Here is a 20,707-nt window from a genome sequence, read left to right on the forward strand (position 1 = left end):
TACATGGAGGACAATGCAGCTGAAAACTAAACCATCATACTTTACCACTTTGATGGCAAAACTCTTATGGATTTTGTTGACAATGCAGAGACATCTTATTCTAGGAACAAGTGGCAGCCATGAAGGCTCAGAGAATTAAGCTGAGCTGGTTGTGAACTTTCTAGCGAAGTAAATTTGCTTCAGTACTTGTGAAAAGTTGTTGTTTTAACCCACTCACAGAAATGTGGCATTCCAAATAGTATTTTTTCTCAGGTGTACAGGCATGCTTCCAAGCAGAAGACAAAGCAAGAACCTTAAAATAACTAAAGTCAGCATTTAGAGCACTCATCTAATTCAAACTTGAAACTCACCCTTTGCTCTCCCCTTTGTCAAGCTGAGATCCCAACCATAGTGCTATCAACTAATTTGGGAGGACAGCAGGGAGTCACAAGTTTATGTGATCTCTCTTTTGTTCTAACAAGTAATAAATGAGGGGTTCAAAACCTTGAAACCTGTGAAATAAGAGATTTCTTGGTTTTCAGCCAGTTTCTCTCCAAACTGTGAGCAGTAAACCGCAGTCTAAACTAATTTTGCAGGCTTGGAGTTTTGAACAAGCAGCAGCAGTATCTCTCAAGTAGCCTGAATACAGAAGTAATTCAGAACAAGGAACCTGCACACAGTCCTGCTGTTTTGAACTTAACCAGAATTTTAAATTCATTTTTGGGCCAAAGTGCAACACAGAGATCATCTTCTTTATCAAAGCAATTTGTCCATAAGAGATGGACAGAGAAGCAGATGATCAGATTTCAGTTTGGTTAATAAAGCATTTCTAAGGTCAAATGCAAGGAAACCTGGATGGAGAAGACCTGTCGTTGCACATCGGTCTACCTTATGCAGTTTTAAAATTTTCAAACTCCACAGCCAGATTCCTACCCAAAAGGCAAAACAGGTCTCTTCAAAGATTTTGAAGTAATGAGAAAATAAATGCCCAAGGCCAGATTTGAACCTTATCTATCAAAAAGGAGAAGCAGGTAGTAAAGGTCAGGGTAGTTTGAGACCATCTCCAGTTTAGAGTTGTACAAAAAGCTCTATTTTGGTCAATGTGGAATCACTCTCAAGCTGGGAAGACATTGTCCCCCCATGTCCCTGACATTTTCAGAGACTTGTTATTCCCACCCTTCCCCAACAAATCCTACAGCAGTTTCATTTGTGAAACTAGACAGAAATACACGGCGTTGTACGACTTGGAAATACACCCTGTTGTCATCAGCCCTCACCTGACCTACAGAAACAAGCCTCAACTCCTTCGGTTATGTCCCTGACCCAAAAAGAATGGCAGCTAGCTTGGCAATGGTTTTAATTGTCTTGATTTAAGTCAAAATTTTCGATTCACTCCCAGAGTGGCTCAAATTACCAGGAGGAAAAAAAAAGGAGGGGGTTGGGGGGGGGGGACACACACGACAACACTTAAAAGAACCTGCTTATCATCCATTCAAAGGTTCTTGAGGGAGCTGCTAAGATGCAAGTCATATTTTTGTTAATCTACCATTTCCACTGTATCAGATTTGACCATTTCTCCCTTTGAGTCAAGTTCCTCCCTTTCCTCATAGGCAAAGTGCCATAATTCTTTGGAAGTAGTATTTCCCTGGTATTGCTGCATCTTTTCCATCCTACTGATGTTCTTGCCACCCTGCTGAGATAATAAACTAAAAAATAATTTCTTAATGATTATATAAACTATGCAATACTTTTATCTTGAAAAACAAGCATATTCCCAATCCCACGGTGTCAGAATTCGTCCTCCTTTGTATTTGTCATATACCTCATGAAATCAGCTGGGCAGCAGCAGGGACAACACTAAAATCCCTCTTTGGCCTACAGTCCATTGGCCCCACTGTACAGCTTGCCTAGAAATGCTACATGTAAGTGCCATACATTTACACGTAAACCTGTTTATTTCACAGCAGATCATTTCAGAACGTAGCATTTTGCAGCACATAGGCTGCAAGCTCATCCTCACCAGCCATGCGAGCAAGGTTAAAAAACACTAGTTCAACTACTTGTTGAGGAATGAGAAGTGGAGGAGAGCTCAGAGCCCCAGATCAGTTTCCAGGCTCTGCTTCCGTCATCTGGTAAGTTTTCAGACAGGATTGTGGCCTGCCTGTCACAGACTGATGTTTCACAGCTTCTAGCAATGCTCTGCACGGCTAAAGACGAGAACCTGCAACCACCACTGAGCATGGCTATTTTCCTTACATACCAGAAGCAATTTCAGTGGCATAAAAAGCTTAGCTATAACGACACACAGGAAGGCTATCAGAATACCTTCAAACCTAAAGCAGTCATATAGGCTGTGCAGAAAGAGGTTCTCTATGGAAGTAAATAATATTTTTCATTCAGCTGTGTACTTAGTCATCCTTCAAAAGTTTAATGTCATCCCCTACTGATACACACACCCAAGGAGAAATAGAGGGATAGCTAAAAGAACCATGGGGACTGGATGGCTTTTGGGACTGGTCATAACACAGCACCAAAACTACCTGTTACCAAAAATTGACTACTCAATGCTTGCTAAAGAATCATGATGTATTTCCTAATGGACAATGGCAGCCAGCTGTGGGGACAGCACTCAGTTTCAAAACTGAGTCTCCAAGGCTCATATTGACCAGCAGACATCTTCATGGGTCAACTGGTGTAGAAAAGCCTTGCTGTGGTAATGCAACCCAGCAATTCTACTGCTGTAAATCCAGCACTTCCTTTTCTCTAGAGAAAAAAGGATCAAGGTAATGAAGAGGAAGAACAGGAATAATCTTATTCTTCATGGAGATAAACAATTGAAAGGAAATAAACCAGCTGTAATGAACAGTGAATAAAGAAGAATTAGGCCCTGCATCTATGTAACGAAAGTTCTACCCAAGTGCATATCAATATAGGTTACAACCAAATTATTTGGAAAAGGTCATGCCAATCCATAGAGGGGACATTAGGCCATCTTGTCCCAAGAAGGAGCACTGTCCATAGTAACAAAGTGAGAAAAGGGAGGTGAGTCAGAAGAGGCAGCACAGTACATGGCTGCTCCAGACAGTCCTGGCACTAAGCTTCACAGGGAAAGTGGAGAGAACAGGCAGAACCCAGGAAAACAGACCAGCACTATTTTAAGGGCTGGGTACATCACAGTCCCCCTTCAGCATGAGTTGGAGTACACGCTATTGGGAATGTTTGCTGGGGTTTTTTTCCAGAGCAGAAACACCTCCAAAGTGTCAGTGTTACTGACACTGTGAAGTGAGTGATGAGATCAAGGAATCAGCAATACTCAGCATTGAGAAAGTTTAAAAGTGGACTGAAGGAGGGAAAGTGGAGGAAGAGAGGCTTACTTTTTTTATAGCTTTCTACTTGGTAGAATACATTTTTATCTCACCATGTGAGCACTAGAAGTATGCTAGATACTGCAGGATTTTAAACCACAGTATCTTAATTTTGAACCATCTTCCATTTGGTCAACGCCTTGAGTGACATTTGAAATAAAACAGGGAGCAAAAAAGTTTCCACACAAAGAAATATTTCACTTAAGACACCATATCTCATAACAAGATTTTAGCACTTGACATTGCCCCAAACTTGGAGAGAAGTTTGCAGAAAGCTCTATAGCACTGTCAACAGCTGCTTGATCACTGTTGGCAAAAGCAACAACCATCGTATGATTGTTTAGTTTAGCCTCTCTGGTTTGATTCTTCCTACAATATATCAAGTCTTCTTTCAGAAGCCTCTGCTTTGATGTGAAGTATTCTCTGTTCACCCCCCCCCCCCCCCCCAACACACACACACCCTCCTTGACTACATCTCTTGAAAGGCTGCTCAGAGTCCACAATCAACTCCACCTTGACACTGTGGCTGTGTAAGAGGCCAGATACCTGCAGCTGTGGAAAGGGGAGCACATCTGAAAAGCCCACAAGGACATTACAATTCTGATCTTAGACTGCTGTGCTGAAGGAGAAAAACAATTAATGATTGTTATGCAAGCTTCATATGAGTAATGATCAGGTCCCTAGCTTTGGGAATATTTTAGAAGCTACCTGAAATATATGGTGGCCTGGGGCAAGGGGCATGAAGGGTGTCATTGGAATCTCTCAGTCTCCCTTCCCGCACTCCCCAACATCACACACATTGCGTTTCACTCCTCTCCTTCCAGCTCTGGTCTCTTCAGCGTAAAGACTCTATAAATTCCCCCACATCTTCAAGGAATATGGCCTATAAGTGGGGGGTGGAGACGGCAGCAAATTTCCCAGATCAATGGCCATTTGAAATTCAGACATATGGCTGAAGCCCTACAGCTGCATGTGTTAATTACCACACGTGTCCCCTGTAAAGCGGTCTGTTAAACACAAAAAGAAAACAGAAGAGAAAAAAGCCGTTCCAAGGGATTAAGTAAATAGTCTAAATTTTTGAGCCGGCTCCCCCAGACACATGCCCATGTACAAGAACACAAGCTCCCTTCCTTTCTCCCGACACCTGCATGCTGAGGAAGCACAAGACCCCTTCCATCTCTAGCCATGTGCACTGAACCTATCTCAAAGTGTAGTTTCCCCCTTCCAGCTCCCCCTTCCCCCTGCCCAGTCTCTTCTCTCACCAGCCCCTCTCTCTTTCTCCTTTAGAGGACTAATTCCTGGCTGACAACCAGACTAGTCTTGGGCTTACAATACGCCTTTTCATTTCCTCACAGGCAAAGAGAATGGATACCTCGCTGCTATGTCTGTATTGCATGTGTGCAAATGAGGGAAAGGGGAAAAAAAACTGACTATATTTTTTTCAACACTCCTTTCTGCAGGTTTTTTCCCCTCGGATCATTGAGAGTAGAGGTACAGAGCTTTAGTGAGCGAGCACAACTCTGATGTCTAACTATATTGCCCCAGCTAGTTCACTCCAAGATCTGAATTTAGTGTAAAGGAGTTTTTGTATTTGATTATGAAACCGAAGGAATAGTTCTTCTATATGAGGGAAGGAATGAAGAAGAATGGTGGGAGGCAGATAGGCAGGGTAACTGAGTAGTGCTAAAAGGATCTCCAAAGGATCTAACATGCTTCAGAAGGAAATTTGTACATACAGAACAAAGCACATCAAAAATGTACACAGGGTGCAAGTGACACCACATTCTCAAAATGAAAATATTTCTATTTTGAGAGGAGGAAGGTCATTCCTCAAAGTTACGGACTGCCAGACATCTATAGATTGACTGTTCAAAATGAGCCCAAGACAACTGCTCTTAAGAACCATCATCATTTAAAGGCATATTTGTGAGCAGCTGAACAGTCAAGATGAAAACTGTGAAGTCCTTATACTTGAGAATTGTTTTGCTGCAGCATCTAAAGGTCCCATTAGAATCTGAACACCAAGCTGAGCACAGTGACATGTAATAAGAGACATGGACACAGCCCAGAGAAATTCAGTCTGTTGGGAAGACTTCTCCCATCCCTAGCCTTTATCAAAGCATTTTGCAATACATCTCCCTTGCTGTCAACATAAAACCCCAGATGAGCACATGGAGGGAAGCTATTATTGCAGTTAGATCTGTTCAAAAGAAGCTTTAATTCCCATAGGTGCTGTCTCAGGAACTTGAACAAACATTGTGGTTGTCTCTCCAGTTTCCCCTACCTTATTTACAAGCACACATGCTCTGCATGCATTTGAGCTTTTCCATCACAATTTCATAGTTTATCCCTTATAGAAAAACCTTGACAGAGCTCATGGGACAAAACAGTTGAAAGTAATTCCAGTCCCTCAACCAAACCCCTGCACCCACAACAAAATACATTTCCTGGTGCATTGCACTGATTTGAAAGAAAACACTAGTGTTCAGATGTCTAGATTCTTCTGCAGGATGAAAATACTCAAACAAAATAGGGTCATGTTAGGCCAGTACAAGAAAACAACTTCTAGCTTCACTTCTTTGCAAACCCAGCAATTCCTCCAATTTATCCTCAGGTTTATTTTTAAGAAACAGTTACAGAAGACAGGAAGTCCAGGACTACTAATTTCAAAGTTATAATGATGCTGTTTTAAAGGACCTAGGGAAATACATAGTGTAATAGTATAACATCTTGGCATGCTGATCCAGACACTCAAAGAGCATGGGAAGAGTTTTTTTAACAACTCTCTTAAAAAAGAAAAGGTGTTGAGGCCACATAGCTATGAAGTATTTAAATGACAAAAACAACCCACAGACCCCAGAACTATTCCATTTCTCTGCAAGCTGTAATTGGTCAGACACCAGAAATCCGTGTATAGCACATAAACAGTTAATAATACCTTAACAGATGTTGCTTAATCAATTGTTAGTCTGCTTATTAGATCCACTCACCAGGCTGCTCAATGCTATGACTTAATCATTTAAAAACCTTTACAGCTGTCCTTAAGACATTACAGACATGAGTAGTCTGTAGATTGCTATAACAACACTTGTAAACTACAATTTTATTAAGTCATATTATATAGACTAACCTACCGATTAGAACTGTTGCTTTATAGATGAAAGCAGAATTCTTGCATTATATCAAACAAAATATACTTTAAAACAGAATTTGCCTTCTGCTTAAACTTGCCAATGAAACTTTCTTCAGCCTCAAATTTGATACATATGTTCGGAGGCCCACAAAAAAGTGTCTTGATGGAAACTAAACAATTTCAGACAAGTCAGTGATGTGGGGACCCAAAAGGATTGCTTTTAATTCTACTGTTTATGTAGCAAATTTGAGGTTGAATTTTTCTTCCAAACCTTAATATTTTGAAAATCTGTTTGACTTATGAGATATATCTAATTGTTTCTTAGTATATTGCTCTGTTCTGGAAAAGTGACCCAGTGTACGCAGTGTGGTAAATTACATTCCTTTGTTCTCACAAAAATTGATCACAACTCCCAGTTAAAAGCTGGGTTCTCTCTGTCTTATAAAATCTGTAATATTGGCAAACTACAACCTGCCGTACCTGTGAAATTCACTTATTTTCTACAATTACATTTAACCTGAATTTAATAAACAATTTTGTAGATTAGGTACAGTATAGGAATAGTGATAGGAACCAGACAGAATTTTGAATATCTATGAACTGGCAAACCTACTAATTGAAGTAATGGTATTTTTTACAGAACTATTTTTATAATAATGAAGCAAACTCCAATTCCACCGCTAAATTTGCTTGGAAATATACATATAAGCTAAACCAGATCTTGCATGCTACAAATTCCATCTACAGAATTTTTTTATCCACAGGCCACTCAGGTCTTTGCAAGACAGTGGTTTTGTTGCACTAATCTCTCAATCACTTCTCAGTCACCTGAGTTTTTAATCCCACTTTCATGAAAAGCAGCACACATTCATGTTTCTCCCAGAGATTATTTCCTGCCCCATGTTAAATTTTATCAGGGTAGACTGAGAAACTGTCACCATCAGCACATGGTACGACAAATCAAGCTTTTGAACATCCAGAGGGCTTGGAGCATTCATGTAGCACATGCAGAGCAAATCTGCTGCTTTCAGGAAACAGACTTATATATGCATAGCACAGGCTAACTTTCCACGCAGCTACACCACACAGCTCTGTCCAGAAGCAAACTATATGCACACATTTTGTGTGTATTTTACCAGAAAAGGCCTGACAAACATGTCAGCTCTGGTCTAGGAATATTATGTGACAAAGTTAAACAGAAAGCAATTTCTGCATAAAAATTCTCTTTCATACAGACTTATAAACTAGTATATTATTTATTTAAAAATAAGTATGTAACATAAGGGATCCAGAAAAATTGTTTGGGTAGCACTGCAGACTTAGTACCTGCTAATGTTCTGCAAGAAATTCATCATAAGATGGTATTCAACAGCTAGAATCATCACTTGACTTCGTGCTGCTCCAGTAAATTTGTATTTCTTTCACCTTACTGATGAAGCTTTCCTATATCCTCCACAAGCTGCTAAAGACATCATAGACCATTTCTCAGTATTTATGAGGTTGGAGAGGCAGGAACAATTAGGCACTTGAAGCTTGGTTTGTGTAACTGCACAGCTCTGTTTCAGATTTGATCAGTACCTGGTTGAATCCAGAAAGAACTGGAGAAGGTAAAGACCAAAGACCCAGTCTCAGGTTTTGGTCACATTTCAACTTGACAGTTAAGTCAAGATATTATCTGTTTTCTGAGACATACTAACCACTGTGGAGGCAGCATGTTCTCCCCTTTCTGCAAGTGGACTGCAGGTGAATTAGTGCCAGCTGCACCTGACCTCTTACCACCAGCACAAGCCATCCTCCACTTGGGTTTGCCTGAGGAGAGTGTTCACCCTTTACTGCTCAGTCTAATTACTGACTCAGACTAATGGCTCATTACTGATTCAAATTGCTCAGTCTACTAGCTGCACAACTAGGCCATTAACATTTTCTAGAGGTAAGACTATTGGAAACCAGCAGGAGTAGAGCCACACAATGGGTCAACTTGCCCACAACTGCAGCGGAGATTTTCCCTGCAATGAAGCCTGTATTTAAGTCCATTTCTCGCAGTTAAACCCACAAAAAGGAACCCAGTTCTAGATGTTTAATTGACAGGAATTTTAAGTTGTTCATCTTAGGTTCCTTAAATTGCTTCAGTGTTTTCTTGTAGGCTGCAAACTCATTGGGCAAATGTTTTCGCAACTCTATACAAGAGTCACGTCTACATGTAAAATAGCAAATGTAGAACGAACTCAACCCAGGCTTTGCATTCTGTGGGGCCATCAGAGCTTACATTTCACCAACATCACTATACCTGCCCCAGGTTCAGGGAATTGCAGCTGCTATTGCCAGCTTTTGCAACAGAGAAACAAAGCAAGTCAAAACAGGCCTAGAACTTTATACACTGCAAGAGACTTTATGAAAGAAAAAGAGAGTTCATCCCACTCAAGGCTCTTCATGACTGACACTGAGTTTATGGGTTTATCCAGCCCATATTTACCCTGCACTTGCATCATTTTTTAATCCCAGATTAAAGAACCAAGCTTCCTTTCCCATTTCCTTCATTCAGTTGATTTAAAAATGGTATCAACACCTCTCACAGTGTCCAGAACAGTTAACAACCACTAATTAACCAGCATCCCCACTTAGACTTTTTTTTTTTTCCCTCTTCACTCATTTCCAATTTTTTAATTCACTCGGTTTCCAGTTTTAAGAAGGAAGACCAAGTGACTTTATGGAGATAAGCAATGACATGGCTGCTTTCTACATCCCTCTGTCTCCTAACCAGCCTACTTTTAAGCTTGGTGACTGCAAAAGACACTACTCATGGCTGCAATATGATAAATCTGTAGCTTTGAGCTCCTAAAGCCTCAGCATTCCTCAGATAAAGAAAATAAAGTTTTGTTTTGTTTCATGTTTGCTTGTTTTGTTTCAAACGTGTGGCACAATGTTGCTTTGGCTGGAAAGGAACGCTCTGCATTCTTTAGGCAGGGAAGAATCCAGTCATGTTGGCTCCAAGGATGCCTTTCACTGCTTCTTAAAACATTAACAACCTCCCAGTGGGAGAGAGGGGGCAGATCTAGCCCTCTAGGCGACAGCATGCATCTTCCAAGTTGCTCAGGCCTTTCAAACTAAGCAGCAACTGAAGTAAATTAGTGCAAGAATCTCTTTACAAGAAAGGATTGCACAAGGAACAAGCCGGAATAAGGAACAGACAGCAACAGAAATCTGCAGGTTCTGGATAACCTAATCTCACCCAAGAATAACTGTGTTCCCTGACAAAGGTCCTGGAAACTTGTTCTTCACTTGCAGGCTGAGCTGCAAAGTCCACACACCAAGCATGTTCTGGAGAACCTGAGTTTCCATTCCATCTCATATGAACATGCCTCCATCTCCCCAGGCCCAGGTCTGCTCTGCCTTCCAGCAACAGAGCAGTTCTCAGACACAGAACAAATCAATACATCCTATTTTAAAGTTTTAAGTTTGGTGCCAATTTAATTTGATTTAAATTACCTTACAGGGCAAATTGTATGAGTAACTGGCATTGCATCATACAGCAATAGCAGTAATGTAAACATGGGCAACCAGAGCATGGGATTTAAAAATAAAAAGGATTTCTTGCCAGCACTCTTGCTGTTCTGTACAGAAAGCTCCACAGGGCCACTTCTGGAACTACATGCCAAGCCATATGACCATAAAGCCATTTCCTTTTCTTTTCATCAGTAGTAAGAGAGCCTGTGAGTGGAATTGCATGTTATCTCACATCTTCTGGTGACTCCATCATACCTATTGACCCCTAGAAATTAAGACTAAACAGGATGAAAAAGAGGCCAAAACATTTGGAGAAAGAGAGTTATTACCAATAACCAGCCTTCTTCTCCCTACAACATTAATTTGTCTCTTCTAAAGGAGAGCTAATATGCTAGTAAAATCTTCATTTATTACCCAACAGCTTAAGCCTACTCATCTGCACTAAGGCAGAGCAGCCTTCATCCAAAAAACTATTTTGCCCTGAAGACTTGAAAGGCACCAGCATCATACAAAGTTTATTAGCTCCATATTTTACATTCCTGTATGAGTGGGATAAAAGAAATAACTTTTCAGAGTCTTAGCTATTCCTTTTCCTCCTGTAAGCACCTATTCTGTGCCAGATAATGCTTCTTAACTCAGAGACCCTCATCCAGGGATGGAGAGAGGACTCTGCTGTGCAGTGGGAAAAGTCCAAAAGCTCCCAAGTCAGATGGCAGTTGCCCAAAGTGATGTCAGAAGTTTCCAAGATGTGCCTCTACAACAGAAGGGTCATCACTGACCCAGTTCCTGCTGGACCCCTTCTCATCCTGCCCTTTTTGTCATCTTGCAAAGGGCAGTCTTTGCAGAAAGAGTGTGAACACTCAGCTAGAATGGATGGTTATATGCACGCTGGCTAGCCACCAGTCTTCAGAGAAGTCAGACCTCCAGCTATCGCACTGCTTCAAGGAAGCTAGGCTGTTCTTGCTTCCAACTTCATTAAAAAAGGACTCAATATTGGAATTCTGAATCAAGGTAACTTAAGAAAAAACACTGATAAGAAAGCCAAATTCATTTTTAAATTAGGCATTCAGCACTAATTGAAAAAGTAATGCTAAATCCACCAAATTTTAAACCAAATAATTTCAGTTTCTAAGAGCCCTCTTGATTTAAAAATTTAAAAATTTAAGAATTGCTCACAAGTGTTTTTCTAACATGATGGAGAAAGGCCGAAGTGGCTTGTGCAGGGGGTTCCAACAGGTATGAACAGATTCAGAATGTGAGGGGTCTGAAAGTTTACATGATTGCTTGAAGCATGCTGGCCCAAAGGGAAACATTTTCCCTTTCTTGACAGCTACTGCATAGGATGTTTCCCCAGCCATGTGACCAAGCATACCATTCTTGGAACATGATGCCACAAGCAGCAGCAAGGAGAATCAATTTATATTACAAATTTTAGATAATTCATTCCATTTACAGTTCTCTTCTTTTGCATGTTCCAACCTCTGAGTTAAAGAGAGTGAAGTAAGAAAAACAAGTTCAGATGTTTTCCCCTTTTGCTCCTGTTTCTTATGAAATCTAATGTCAGCTGCTTCTAATTCTAGAAGAACAGACCAGGACTACTCAGGTAGGAAGCCTACAAACAACCCCCACGCAAAAATAATGCAGATTTCAAGAGCTACTTGATTTGCTTGTACTTCAGGCTAGACTGGCAATGACTGCATTAGCAGAATGGTAACAATGCATTCAGGTGCCAATTATACATTAACACGTAATTACAGGTTTACAGAGACATATCCTTATCTAAAATAAGAAGCACGCTTCAACATTGTCTTAACTAAGTAGTTTTCCCTGCATCTATTTTCTGCCTACCTTTTCCTAAGCTACGATACACAAGCATAGACTGGAGAGTGGATGTGCTCAAAAGGCATCATGGCTCTGCACATAGCAATCTAATTCCCGTTAAGTGTTTTCAGGACTGGATTGACACTCCCAGCATGGAAGACATTCTTCAAATTAAAGTGTTGGCATCAAGGTAGGCATTTCCCTGTGTTTAAAGTGTCAGGAAAAAATTGGCTTAGAGAGTCAGCAGTAAAAATCCCACTTCAGATATCAAAACAGGAACTTCTCCCAGGAAACAGCCTTCACCCTCACCAGCAGAAGTGAGGATGCATTCAGTGCTGTTTTCCTGTAGTAAGGAGACAAACACAAACATTGACTCTGAATGGGGGGTAGAGGGGAGAAGGGTTGAAAATCAGGGTGTTGGAGAAGGCCTAAAGACAAACTTGACTACTCCTCAATGTATACTTCAGTGGTCACCCCTCTCAAGACTATTTCAATGAATGCAAATCAGGGGACACAGAGAAAGAAAGGCTACAAATACACACAGAAGGAGAACAACAGCACATCTAGTGCCTTGCTCAGGAAAGGCAAGGACTGAAGAAAGGAGTGTAAAGAAGGAGGACCAATGCCTAATGCACAACAGTGAGGTATCTAAGCACAGATAGAGTTTAATCCAGCACTGCTCCAGCTGCCCAGAGGGTTTTATGCTCTGTTAAAAAACCCACCTTTCAATGCATATAAAGCCACAATCATGACATTGGCATTCCTGACTCCCAGTGTAGTAGTCATCGATAGCCTTCCTCATCTCGAGGGATTACACTGAGAAATGCTCAGTAGTTAACTTCAAGGTGAACAAGCAGAGGTTATTCTGTGCCCGCCACCGCTATGGGAAGCTGTACTACATCACATACTACATCTCAGCTGATGAGCACAGAGCAGACCACACCATTTTCTACCACACAGGGCAATGCACAAACAGACTGCCATCTTATTCCTCCTATTGAGGGGGGAGGTCTAAAGGCACATAAGCCCCCTCGCACACTGAGCTAGTGAGGAACCCAGATTCTGAGTTATCTCAAGGGACTTGGCTGGGCAGCTGCTAACAGAAAACAAGTTGCTGAAGCACAGGACTCCACTCACCTTTCCTTCCGGAATTACCCTGGCTTGATGGTTTATCAGTTACAGAACCTAAAGGGGAGGAAAAAGAAAGAGAAAAGACATCTATTTAGATGCTGCACAATCACACAGAACATCTAATGTCACATTAATACAGCCAATATCTCAGCCCACAAAGTGTCTGTTTTACTTGCCAACAGCTCAGTTGAGGATTCAGAAAGCCTGTGGCTTCAACCACCTGGGATAGAATAAGGAAGTTTTATGTGTTAAGATGTTAAGTCAGGATGAGGGTAAACAAGAAATCTTTAGTAGCTGGTTCCAGTGATTTGAAAGAGCTCAGAGCAGTGTGCTAGTAAGAAACCTGGAATAAATCCAAGGGCAAGAAGGAAAGATCAATAGGAGTCACTTCTTTCGTTTGCAAATGTCAGGAAGAACAAATCAAAAACAGGTGGGGAGAGTGTGCAGGGAATGCAAGGGCAGTATTCTAAAGGAAAGGGATTAAGTGGGACAATTTGAAGAAAATGGATTTCAACCAACGCCTGAACATCCTCAGCTGTTTGAAAAGGGACACTGAATAAGATCCAGCATGTACTTGAATAGAACACATCTCAGGTTTTTTAATATAACTTAGATCTTCACACTATATATATATGATTCTAAACTTGTTTCTGCAGATTGCTTCAGTGCTTCATCACAGTTTTCCACTAAAACTTGAACAGATAATAAAAGCTTTTTGAACAAATCAATTACCAAAGTGTATAAAAATCTATGACAAGCTTTTTTCTTTGTTTCTTTTTTGAAATAGCTTTATTCCCAGGAAACTGATTCTTCTGTGCACCATTACTAAACAGTTCCAGCAATTACTGATCCTTCAGGAAACATGGATCCAAAGTCAGCTCCAAAAGGAGGCAGTTGGGACAGGTCCAAGAGTCTGGTCAAGACAAACCTTAGACATAAACTCTATTGTCCAGGCACTTTCACTTGCGGATCAGTTCATCACAGATCTACTGGTGAATTTCAAGTAGGAGGTACATACCCAATATTAGTCGTCACAGGCCTAACATCTGCATGTCCAACACTACACCATGACTTTACTTTCCTAGTAACACAATTTTATAAACAGCTCAAAACTAAATGAACAGATCAGCAAAACTCTAAAACATGCCCTAGCAAAACCATATACTGAGAATGGTGGAAGAAAGTCATATTCTAAGGTTTAAACCAAATTACTGTAACATTTCACCTTACACTAAAACAGGATATTAATCTTATTTGCTTTCCATGTACCTGTGAAATACCAAGCATCCCCTCAAGCTACATTGACTCACTGGTTCCCAGACAGTTCTCCTACTCAGCTCAAACCCTCATGCAAGTCATTATGTTTGCTTATTACCACAGAACACCCTACAGCCAAGAGGATACTGAATAAGGTGAGAAGGATTAAAAAAACCCCAAAAAACTAAAACTAAAGGTTTGACTGCTGTCATGCGTCCATCTAAAGGGCAAACACTGAAAGGTGTAAGAGGAGAAATACATTAAACACCCATGGGGTGCAGATTGCAGAGCATGAAGCCAGAGGCAACAGCAGTGCCTACACTGCATCACTGAACATGTTAGAAACACACTCCTATGCTTGCCGTCTTTTGTTCTTATTTTGAGGCAGGGCTGGGGGAGTGAGGGGAGCAGCACAATTGTAGTGTTGCCCCTGAATTCTCCCAACAGCATGGAACAGCCTCCCACCCCTCCCTGTGCCTAGTGTGCTGCTGCCACAGCAGCTCTGTTCACCACAGCTCACAAAGCTAGATTGTACACTAGTGATCAGGGCCATATGAAAATCTAGAGCCCAGTCTCATCCCATCTGAGCCTTGCACTGCCATAGTGAATGGTGTAGAAAAAAGCAAACAGGATCACTCTGTCCAGTAAACCACAGAGTGACAAAGCAGTGTCAGGCTGAGTGCCCAGAAACACATCACTTAATAAACCCATGAGTAACAGCCTGGCTCTGGACCTCCCTCTTGTGAGCTGCGGTGCAAGCCTAGTACTGTCCAGCCCCGCGATACAAACATGGGGATCCTGGAACTGAGCAACATGGTCAGAAGACCCAAATCCATTATACCAGCAGGACCCCAGATTTGGGGGCTAGTAGTCAACAACAACCAGTTTCTCACAGAACCACCTTATCAAACTTTTAACTGAAGTCACTCTGAAGGCAAAATGACTCCATGGCCCACTAAACACATCCTGAGAACCACTTTGTTAAAATACAGCTCGTGGAAAAAAGATTACCCCATCTGTTACAGAAATCTCTGGTTTTGGTGTTCACAGCAACACTCTGACTCTTGCCTTGGCTACCACAGGCTGTTACCTCAGTGGTTTTCCTCAGTGAGCCTTGTAGGAGTGTCTGCACCCTAACTGCAGGGTGGACATGCCACAGTCAAAGATCCCTTGCAGCTTCCAAATGCCAGAAAACACCCAGGAAAATATAAGTACAGCTGCAGTGTTAAATTGGGTAAACTGGTCAAGTCACCTGAAAAGATTAAGCATTCTCAACAGGATGCATTCTCTCCAGCCTCCTTCAGTTATCAAATTAGTATTTGTTGAAGCCACTCCCACAGTACCTGAACATACAGGAGTTTTGTTCTGTACAGAAGAGCCGCTAATAGGCTTGCCATCAGGTGTCACACACCAGCAGTATCCAGTGTAGGTATGGCACTGCACCTGTTTAATAAAACAAAGAGCAGGCATTTCATTTCTCACTCTATCACTCACCGCTTTTATTATAATCCAGCATCTTAGTGTAAGTCCCAACTCAGGCGCACCACAAACACATGCTTCAGAGTAAGAAGGTCACACAGAGAGTATCTTCAATATCATTATCTCTTCTTTATACCCTCACCTCCCTCCCCATAGAAAGGTTATTTCTCCTACTCCAACTCCTTTAGCTGCAATTCAGGATGCAAAAAAAATTATAAGTAGTCAGCTGAGAACACTTCAGTTTGGGGATGCAGCAGTTGTGTCTCAGCTCATTCCACCCTCTGCTAAATCCCATTTACTATTTACCATTAAATAGTTGTCCCACTGCAACCCAGCAGGGATGTGGAAAGGCCACCCTGGCCCAGTTCCCCAGCCGCTGCTTGAGAACAGCATCTGTGGGCATTTCGAGAGCATTTTGTTCAGTAAACATGACTGCAAAAACACAACACTGACTTATGTTAACAAATCTTCTCCAGACCGATTTAAGGTCTCTCCTGTTACTATGTCAACCCAGGCAGTAGGAACAAGATCCAACATGCTTGCTCTTTATGTATTGACAAGGACTTAAGAACATTTGATGAAGGCTCTAATGAGCCAAAAGGTACACAGTATAAGACTCACCTTGCTTAACTTTAAAGCTTTACTGAACTAAACATCTAGACTTGCCCAGTTCCTTCCTTCACCATGGAAGGATACCAGAATAACTAGTTCAGATGTGGACCTCTAAAGTGAAAACAGATAAATCCTGATCTAGCAAACTGGTCTTAGTAACATCTAAGCAGATATTGCTTCAATGGTACTATAGTTTCATCCAACTTAACAAATCTAATTACAGCCTTTGCTTCAGCTTTCACAGAGTGGTCAGCATTTGGATGAAATTCGGGATGCCTTTCACTTCCCTTGAGAAAAAAGTAAATAATCATCATACAGGCATCTGTGTAAATACTAACAGGTTCCAAAATCTTTTCTAGCAAAACACACTTTCAGTTGTGGCTAGGTGTGCACATCAGTACTTCCAGCATCTTGAAATGGTACAGAAATGCCTATGTTACTACAAGCTAGAGATGGCTCCTTCAATATGTTTCTGAAAAAAGGCCATGAAATTAGATAACTTCAGACACTGCCTTTTTATTTTACTTGTAAACTGAATTCTGCCCATTCTCCCTTTTTCCAAACAAGTTCATTGAAGCCAATATCCCATTCCAGTCCTCGCCACACAGAAGAGAAGAATGATGGGGTGTTTGTGCCATTCCCTTCATTAGGGAACCTTCAGAACTAAGCCAGTCATTCCCCCTTGCTGACAGCTGGCTTCGATTCCCTAAGGTAGCAGAGTTTGTTCAGAGAGTTAATGACAGTCTTTTTAAAAGGCTTTGAGTATCCCATAAAACATGATCTAAGAGCAATTATAACACGGTACCATGTGTTTATCTTGGGTTTTAATAAAGTGCAAATCAATCATTTTGCCTCAAGCAAGTTCACTTTTAGTAGCCAAAATCAACAATAATCTCATGTGCCCATGTTACTAAAGTCACTGTCACTGCTATCTGCACACTTTCATTTTTATTCTCTCTATAACAAAATTGATTGCAAATTATTCAAAAGTCCTGTGAACATAATTAGCAATAACCACATTGAAAAATATTTCTTATAGTTCAATCTAATCAATTGTACATTCAAAACAAGTGTGATGGAACTGGTTGGGTTTGTGTTTAGTGTTTATCTTTGCTGATTCACACGCACATTACTGCATTCCCAACAGCACAAGGAGCTATCTTTATATCTGAGCATTAATTGTAAAAATCTTACCCAGAGATGAAGACAAATTCCAGGATAGGGTCTTGAATTCACAGGGCAAGGCCATTCCATGTTACATTACAGAAAAAATCCAGCGTACCCAGCATTTAAAAAAATCTAAGTGTTAGTGACCTGACAGTCCTTCAGCCAAGCCCTCAGAAAAAAACAAATTACATTGCAGAGGAGTCCAAAAAATGTATTGACATAAATTTAGGATAGATGCATTAACTAAGAGCATGTTATTCAACTCATCTCAGTGAAGCTACTCATTACCTAGCCTCATTTATGCAAGCCAAGCACATTACATCTATAAAAGCAAAGTAATTTTATAAATAACTAAGCTAAGAAATGCTGGTCTTCCTTGGACTGGTATCCCATGACCCTTTCTTCCCCCTGCTGCCATTAAAAAAAAAAAAGAAATCTCAGATTGACAGCACTTTTGCAACAAACATCTTCTGGTTCTACTGCAGCACCAAAGGACCTCCCTACTATGGATAATAGCAGCAACTAAATCTCAGCCCTTACCCTAAAGGCCAAACAACCACCCATGAAGAACAGACACCTTGGAAGCCTCAAAAATCACTGCAGTTGGCTCTCCTGAATGTCTTCATGTTGAGAGATGCTACCTCTCACCATGATACCTGACCAGGTCTCAGCATATTTAGGTGTCATAACAACAGTGGCTTACAGCCTAGAGTTTGCAGCTGGGAAAGAAAACCTGGTAAACTTTTCATCAGTTACATCACACTGCTATGGCATTTTAAAAAAATGTAAAGGCCATAGTTGATCCAGCACCTTTTCTAAACAGTGTGTGTAAACACAAACTCTGTAAAGCGTCAACTATTCATTCCAGAGCACATATAGCAAGAAATCTTGAAAATTCAGGTTTTTAACTTTAAATTTTTCCCATGAGTTTCTGAAGATCTTAGGTTTGAGTTTGTTTCTAAATTCCATTTAAATCTTCTACCCGAAATTCAACCTCATTCTAATCCTACTCTCATAGTAGCAAGATTTTTAAATACTGTTATAATCAGAAGAGTAACCATGTAAAAGTGACATCTGTTTACTGCAGAGATCTAATCTTCAGTTATTGAGTTAATTTGGGCTGTATCAACATACATGTTAGAAAAAGTGTGTTTGACTTTTTTTGGCTCTCAGTCTTCTAAAGCTAAGCATTGTGTCAGAAAAAATACATTATCAATTTTGTATATAAAATAAACTTGATTGCTAACCAAGCTGCAGCTACAGAACACTCATTACTGCTGGAAAAGCACATGACAGATAGAGTTTGACATCTCAAATTAAGATACACCTGTCCAACAGCTGAACATTTTAAGTTACATAACAGGGAATCAGAGAAATAAAACCTGCAAATCATTTTTTGATTTGCAGGTTTTATTTCTGGCTACCCAACAGATTCTCCATTAACATCTACACTTTCAAAAAAACAAACTGTAGTTTAAAGCCCTGCAAGCACCTAAATCCCTGATCGTGCAGGATGACTTTGTTCCTATTTTTCAGGGGTAAGAGATAAGTCATCTCAACTGTGCCTCAACTGATGAAAAGCACGAGGGATAAGCCCAACAAAAATTGCTCTTCCACCATTGCCCAAATTAAGAGTGTAGCAGCAGCTCCTCTATTCCCCCCTGCCATTACGATGTGTGAAATGAAACAACAGCTAATGTACTAGCCACTGGCCGCATGGATAAACACCTGTTCTCATCAAGTTCATTACAATACAAAAATATTGAAAGTGTAGTCACTGACAGACAACTCTGCCTCTTAATTTCCTGGGGGAAAAAAGCTGCAGTTTGGGTTTCTTCAGTATATCACTGTCAGTGCCAGAACCAGATTCCCAAGCAGTCCCAAGCTTCTCAACGAGCAAGCAGCAGCATCCCTTTACAGCCATTTGACAAATGAGGATCAAGAGGTTGTTTCCAAAAGGTAAACTGGAAATGGGAAAGAAATCGCATGCTCATGCATGAGGGAGAGAACAGAGGCAAAGCAGTAATTCTGTGATGGCTGAAACCAGTCTCTACAGAGTTATAGAAAGAAGTTTGCTGTCAGAGGCTTGAGAGTGCCTTGGACAAGCACTGGGCTGAGCACAGGAACAGCAATGCTCAGACTAGCCTTTCACTGCTGTTCAGATGAAGAGTTTGATAACCAATTCCTATCCCATCACAGATCAGACAAACATTTCCTGGCTCCTTCCATAGTGGAGGGCAGAGAAGAGAAGGGAAGAAAAACATTCCTTCCGCATTCAAAGCATTACTTCTGTGAAAGATGAAAAAACACATCCAAGTTTTTGAATGGCACTGCTAAGGGTGAGGGCAGGCAGCAGAGCTATTACCCACACTCACAGCATGATGCAAGGCTCCAAACCCTGGCTGCACCCAACTGCTTCTTGTAAACACTGTAAAAACAGCTAATTAAACTGTTCCAAGCCAGTAGGTCATCTGGCCTGACCCAGAGACCAGAAGCTGCAGAGTTACACAGCAATTCTTAAATCAAGCCTTTCCTTTGTTTGAGCCACTCAGACTCATCTAGAAAGTCCTCTGAACCCAAGTCAGTGGCGCACAATCAGCGCGCTGGCCTGATGGCTATTTATCCTAACTCTAAGCGGTGATGCCTCTGTACTGGTTTCAGTGCCTTGCTATACTGCATAGACCCTGGATCTTGTGATACTTTCTGCTAGATTAAGAGTCAGCTGACTGTTGTCAGCAGCCTGCCTTGCCTTTACAGACAATTTCAGGGAGCTGTGAATCAGTCTGCACCTTAAGTTTGAGCTTCTTTGGGACTGTAACCCCTTTAATAATTTTTGTCACTTTTTTTGTTCACATTTAATTCTTCCCAGATGATGTTGTGCAGACAAATATTCCCACCAGGGCTTTATGCAGCAGCCACCTCCCTCAAGTCTATGCACCATTCAAGAAATGCTTGCTCCACAGGAATTTCACTATTCATATAACCAGGGAAAGAAGTGATTTGTGGCAAAAGAATCTTAGCCACAGTCAAGGGCACACACACTCTGGCACAGATAACATTTTTAGCTCAGGAGAGGGATCCCCAAGAGAGGCTCTGCTTCTGACACAGAATGTGACCCTTTAAAGTTAAGAATGATCTTACATTGTCACTTTCCTTAAGGATGTCCACTCCTGCTTTAAGAATCTGTTCTTTTTCTCACTTGACTGGTACTTCTTTGAAGAAATGCTGTATATAACTGAAGTTGCTACCTCCTTACCCA

At 41.0% G+C, this 20,707-nt stretch overlaps 1 protein-coding gene across 6 annotated transcripts in view; it reads right to left on the reverse strand.

The window, feature by feature from the left end:
* SMOC1 (SPARC related modular calcium binding 1) overlaps positions 1 to 20,707 on the reverse strand; it is a 133,624-nt gene that overhangs the window by 56,510 nt on the left and 56,407 nt on the right. For all 6 annotated transcript variants that reach the window (XM_074868005.1, XM_074868009.1, XM_074868008.1 and 3 more), the window contains exons 4-5: positions 15,534 to 15,633; positions 12,940 to 12,987 (exon numbers count right to left, since the gene is read on the reverse strand). In XM_074868005.1, the coding sequence (XP_074724106.1) occupies positions 12,940 to 12,987; positions 15,534 to 15,633 (148 nt within the window). The remainder of the gene's footprint in view (positions 1 to 12,939; positions 12,988 to 15,533; positions 15,634 to 20,707) is intronic.

The sequence above is a fragment of the Strix uralensis genome, chromosome 4 (assembly GCF_047716275.1).
Source record: "Strix uralensis isolate ZFMK-TIS-50842 chromosome 4, bStrUra1, whole genome shotgun sequence".
NCBI lineage: Eukaryota > Metazoa > Chordata > Aves > Strigiformes > Strigidae > Strix > Strix uralensis.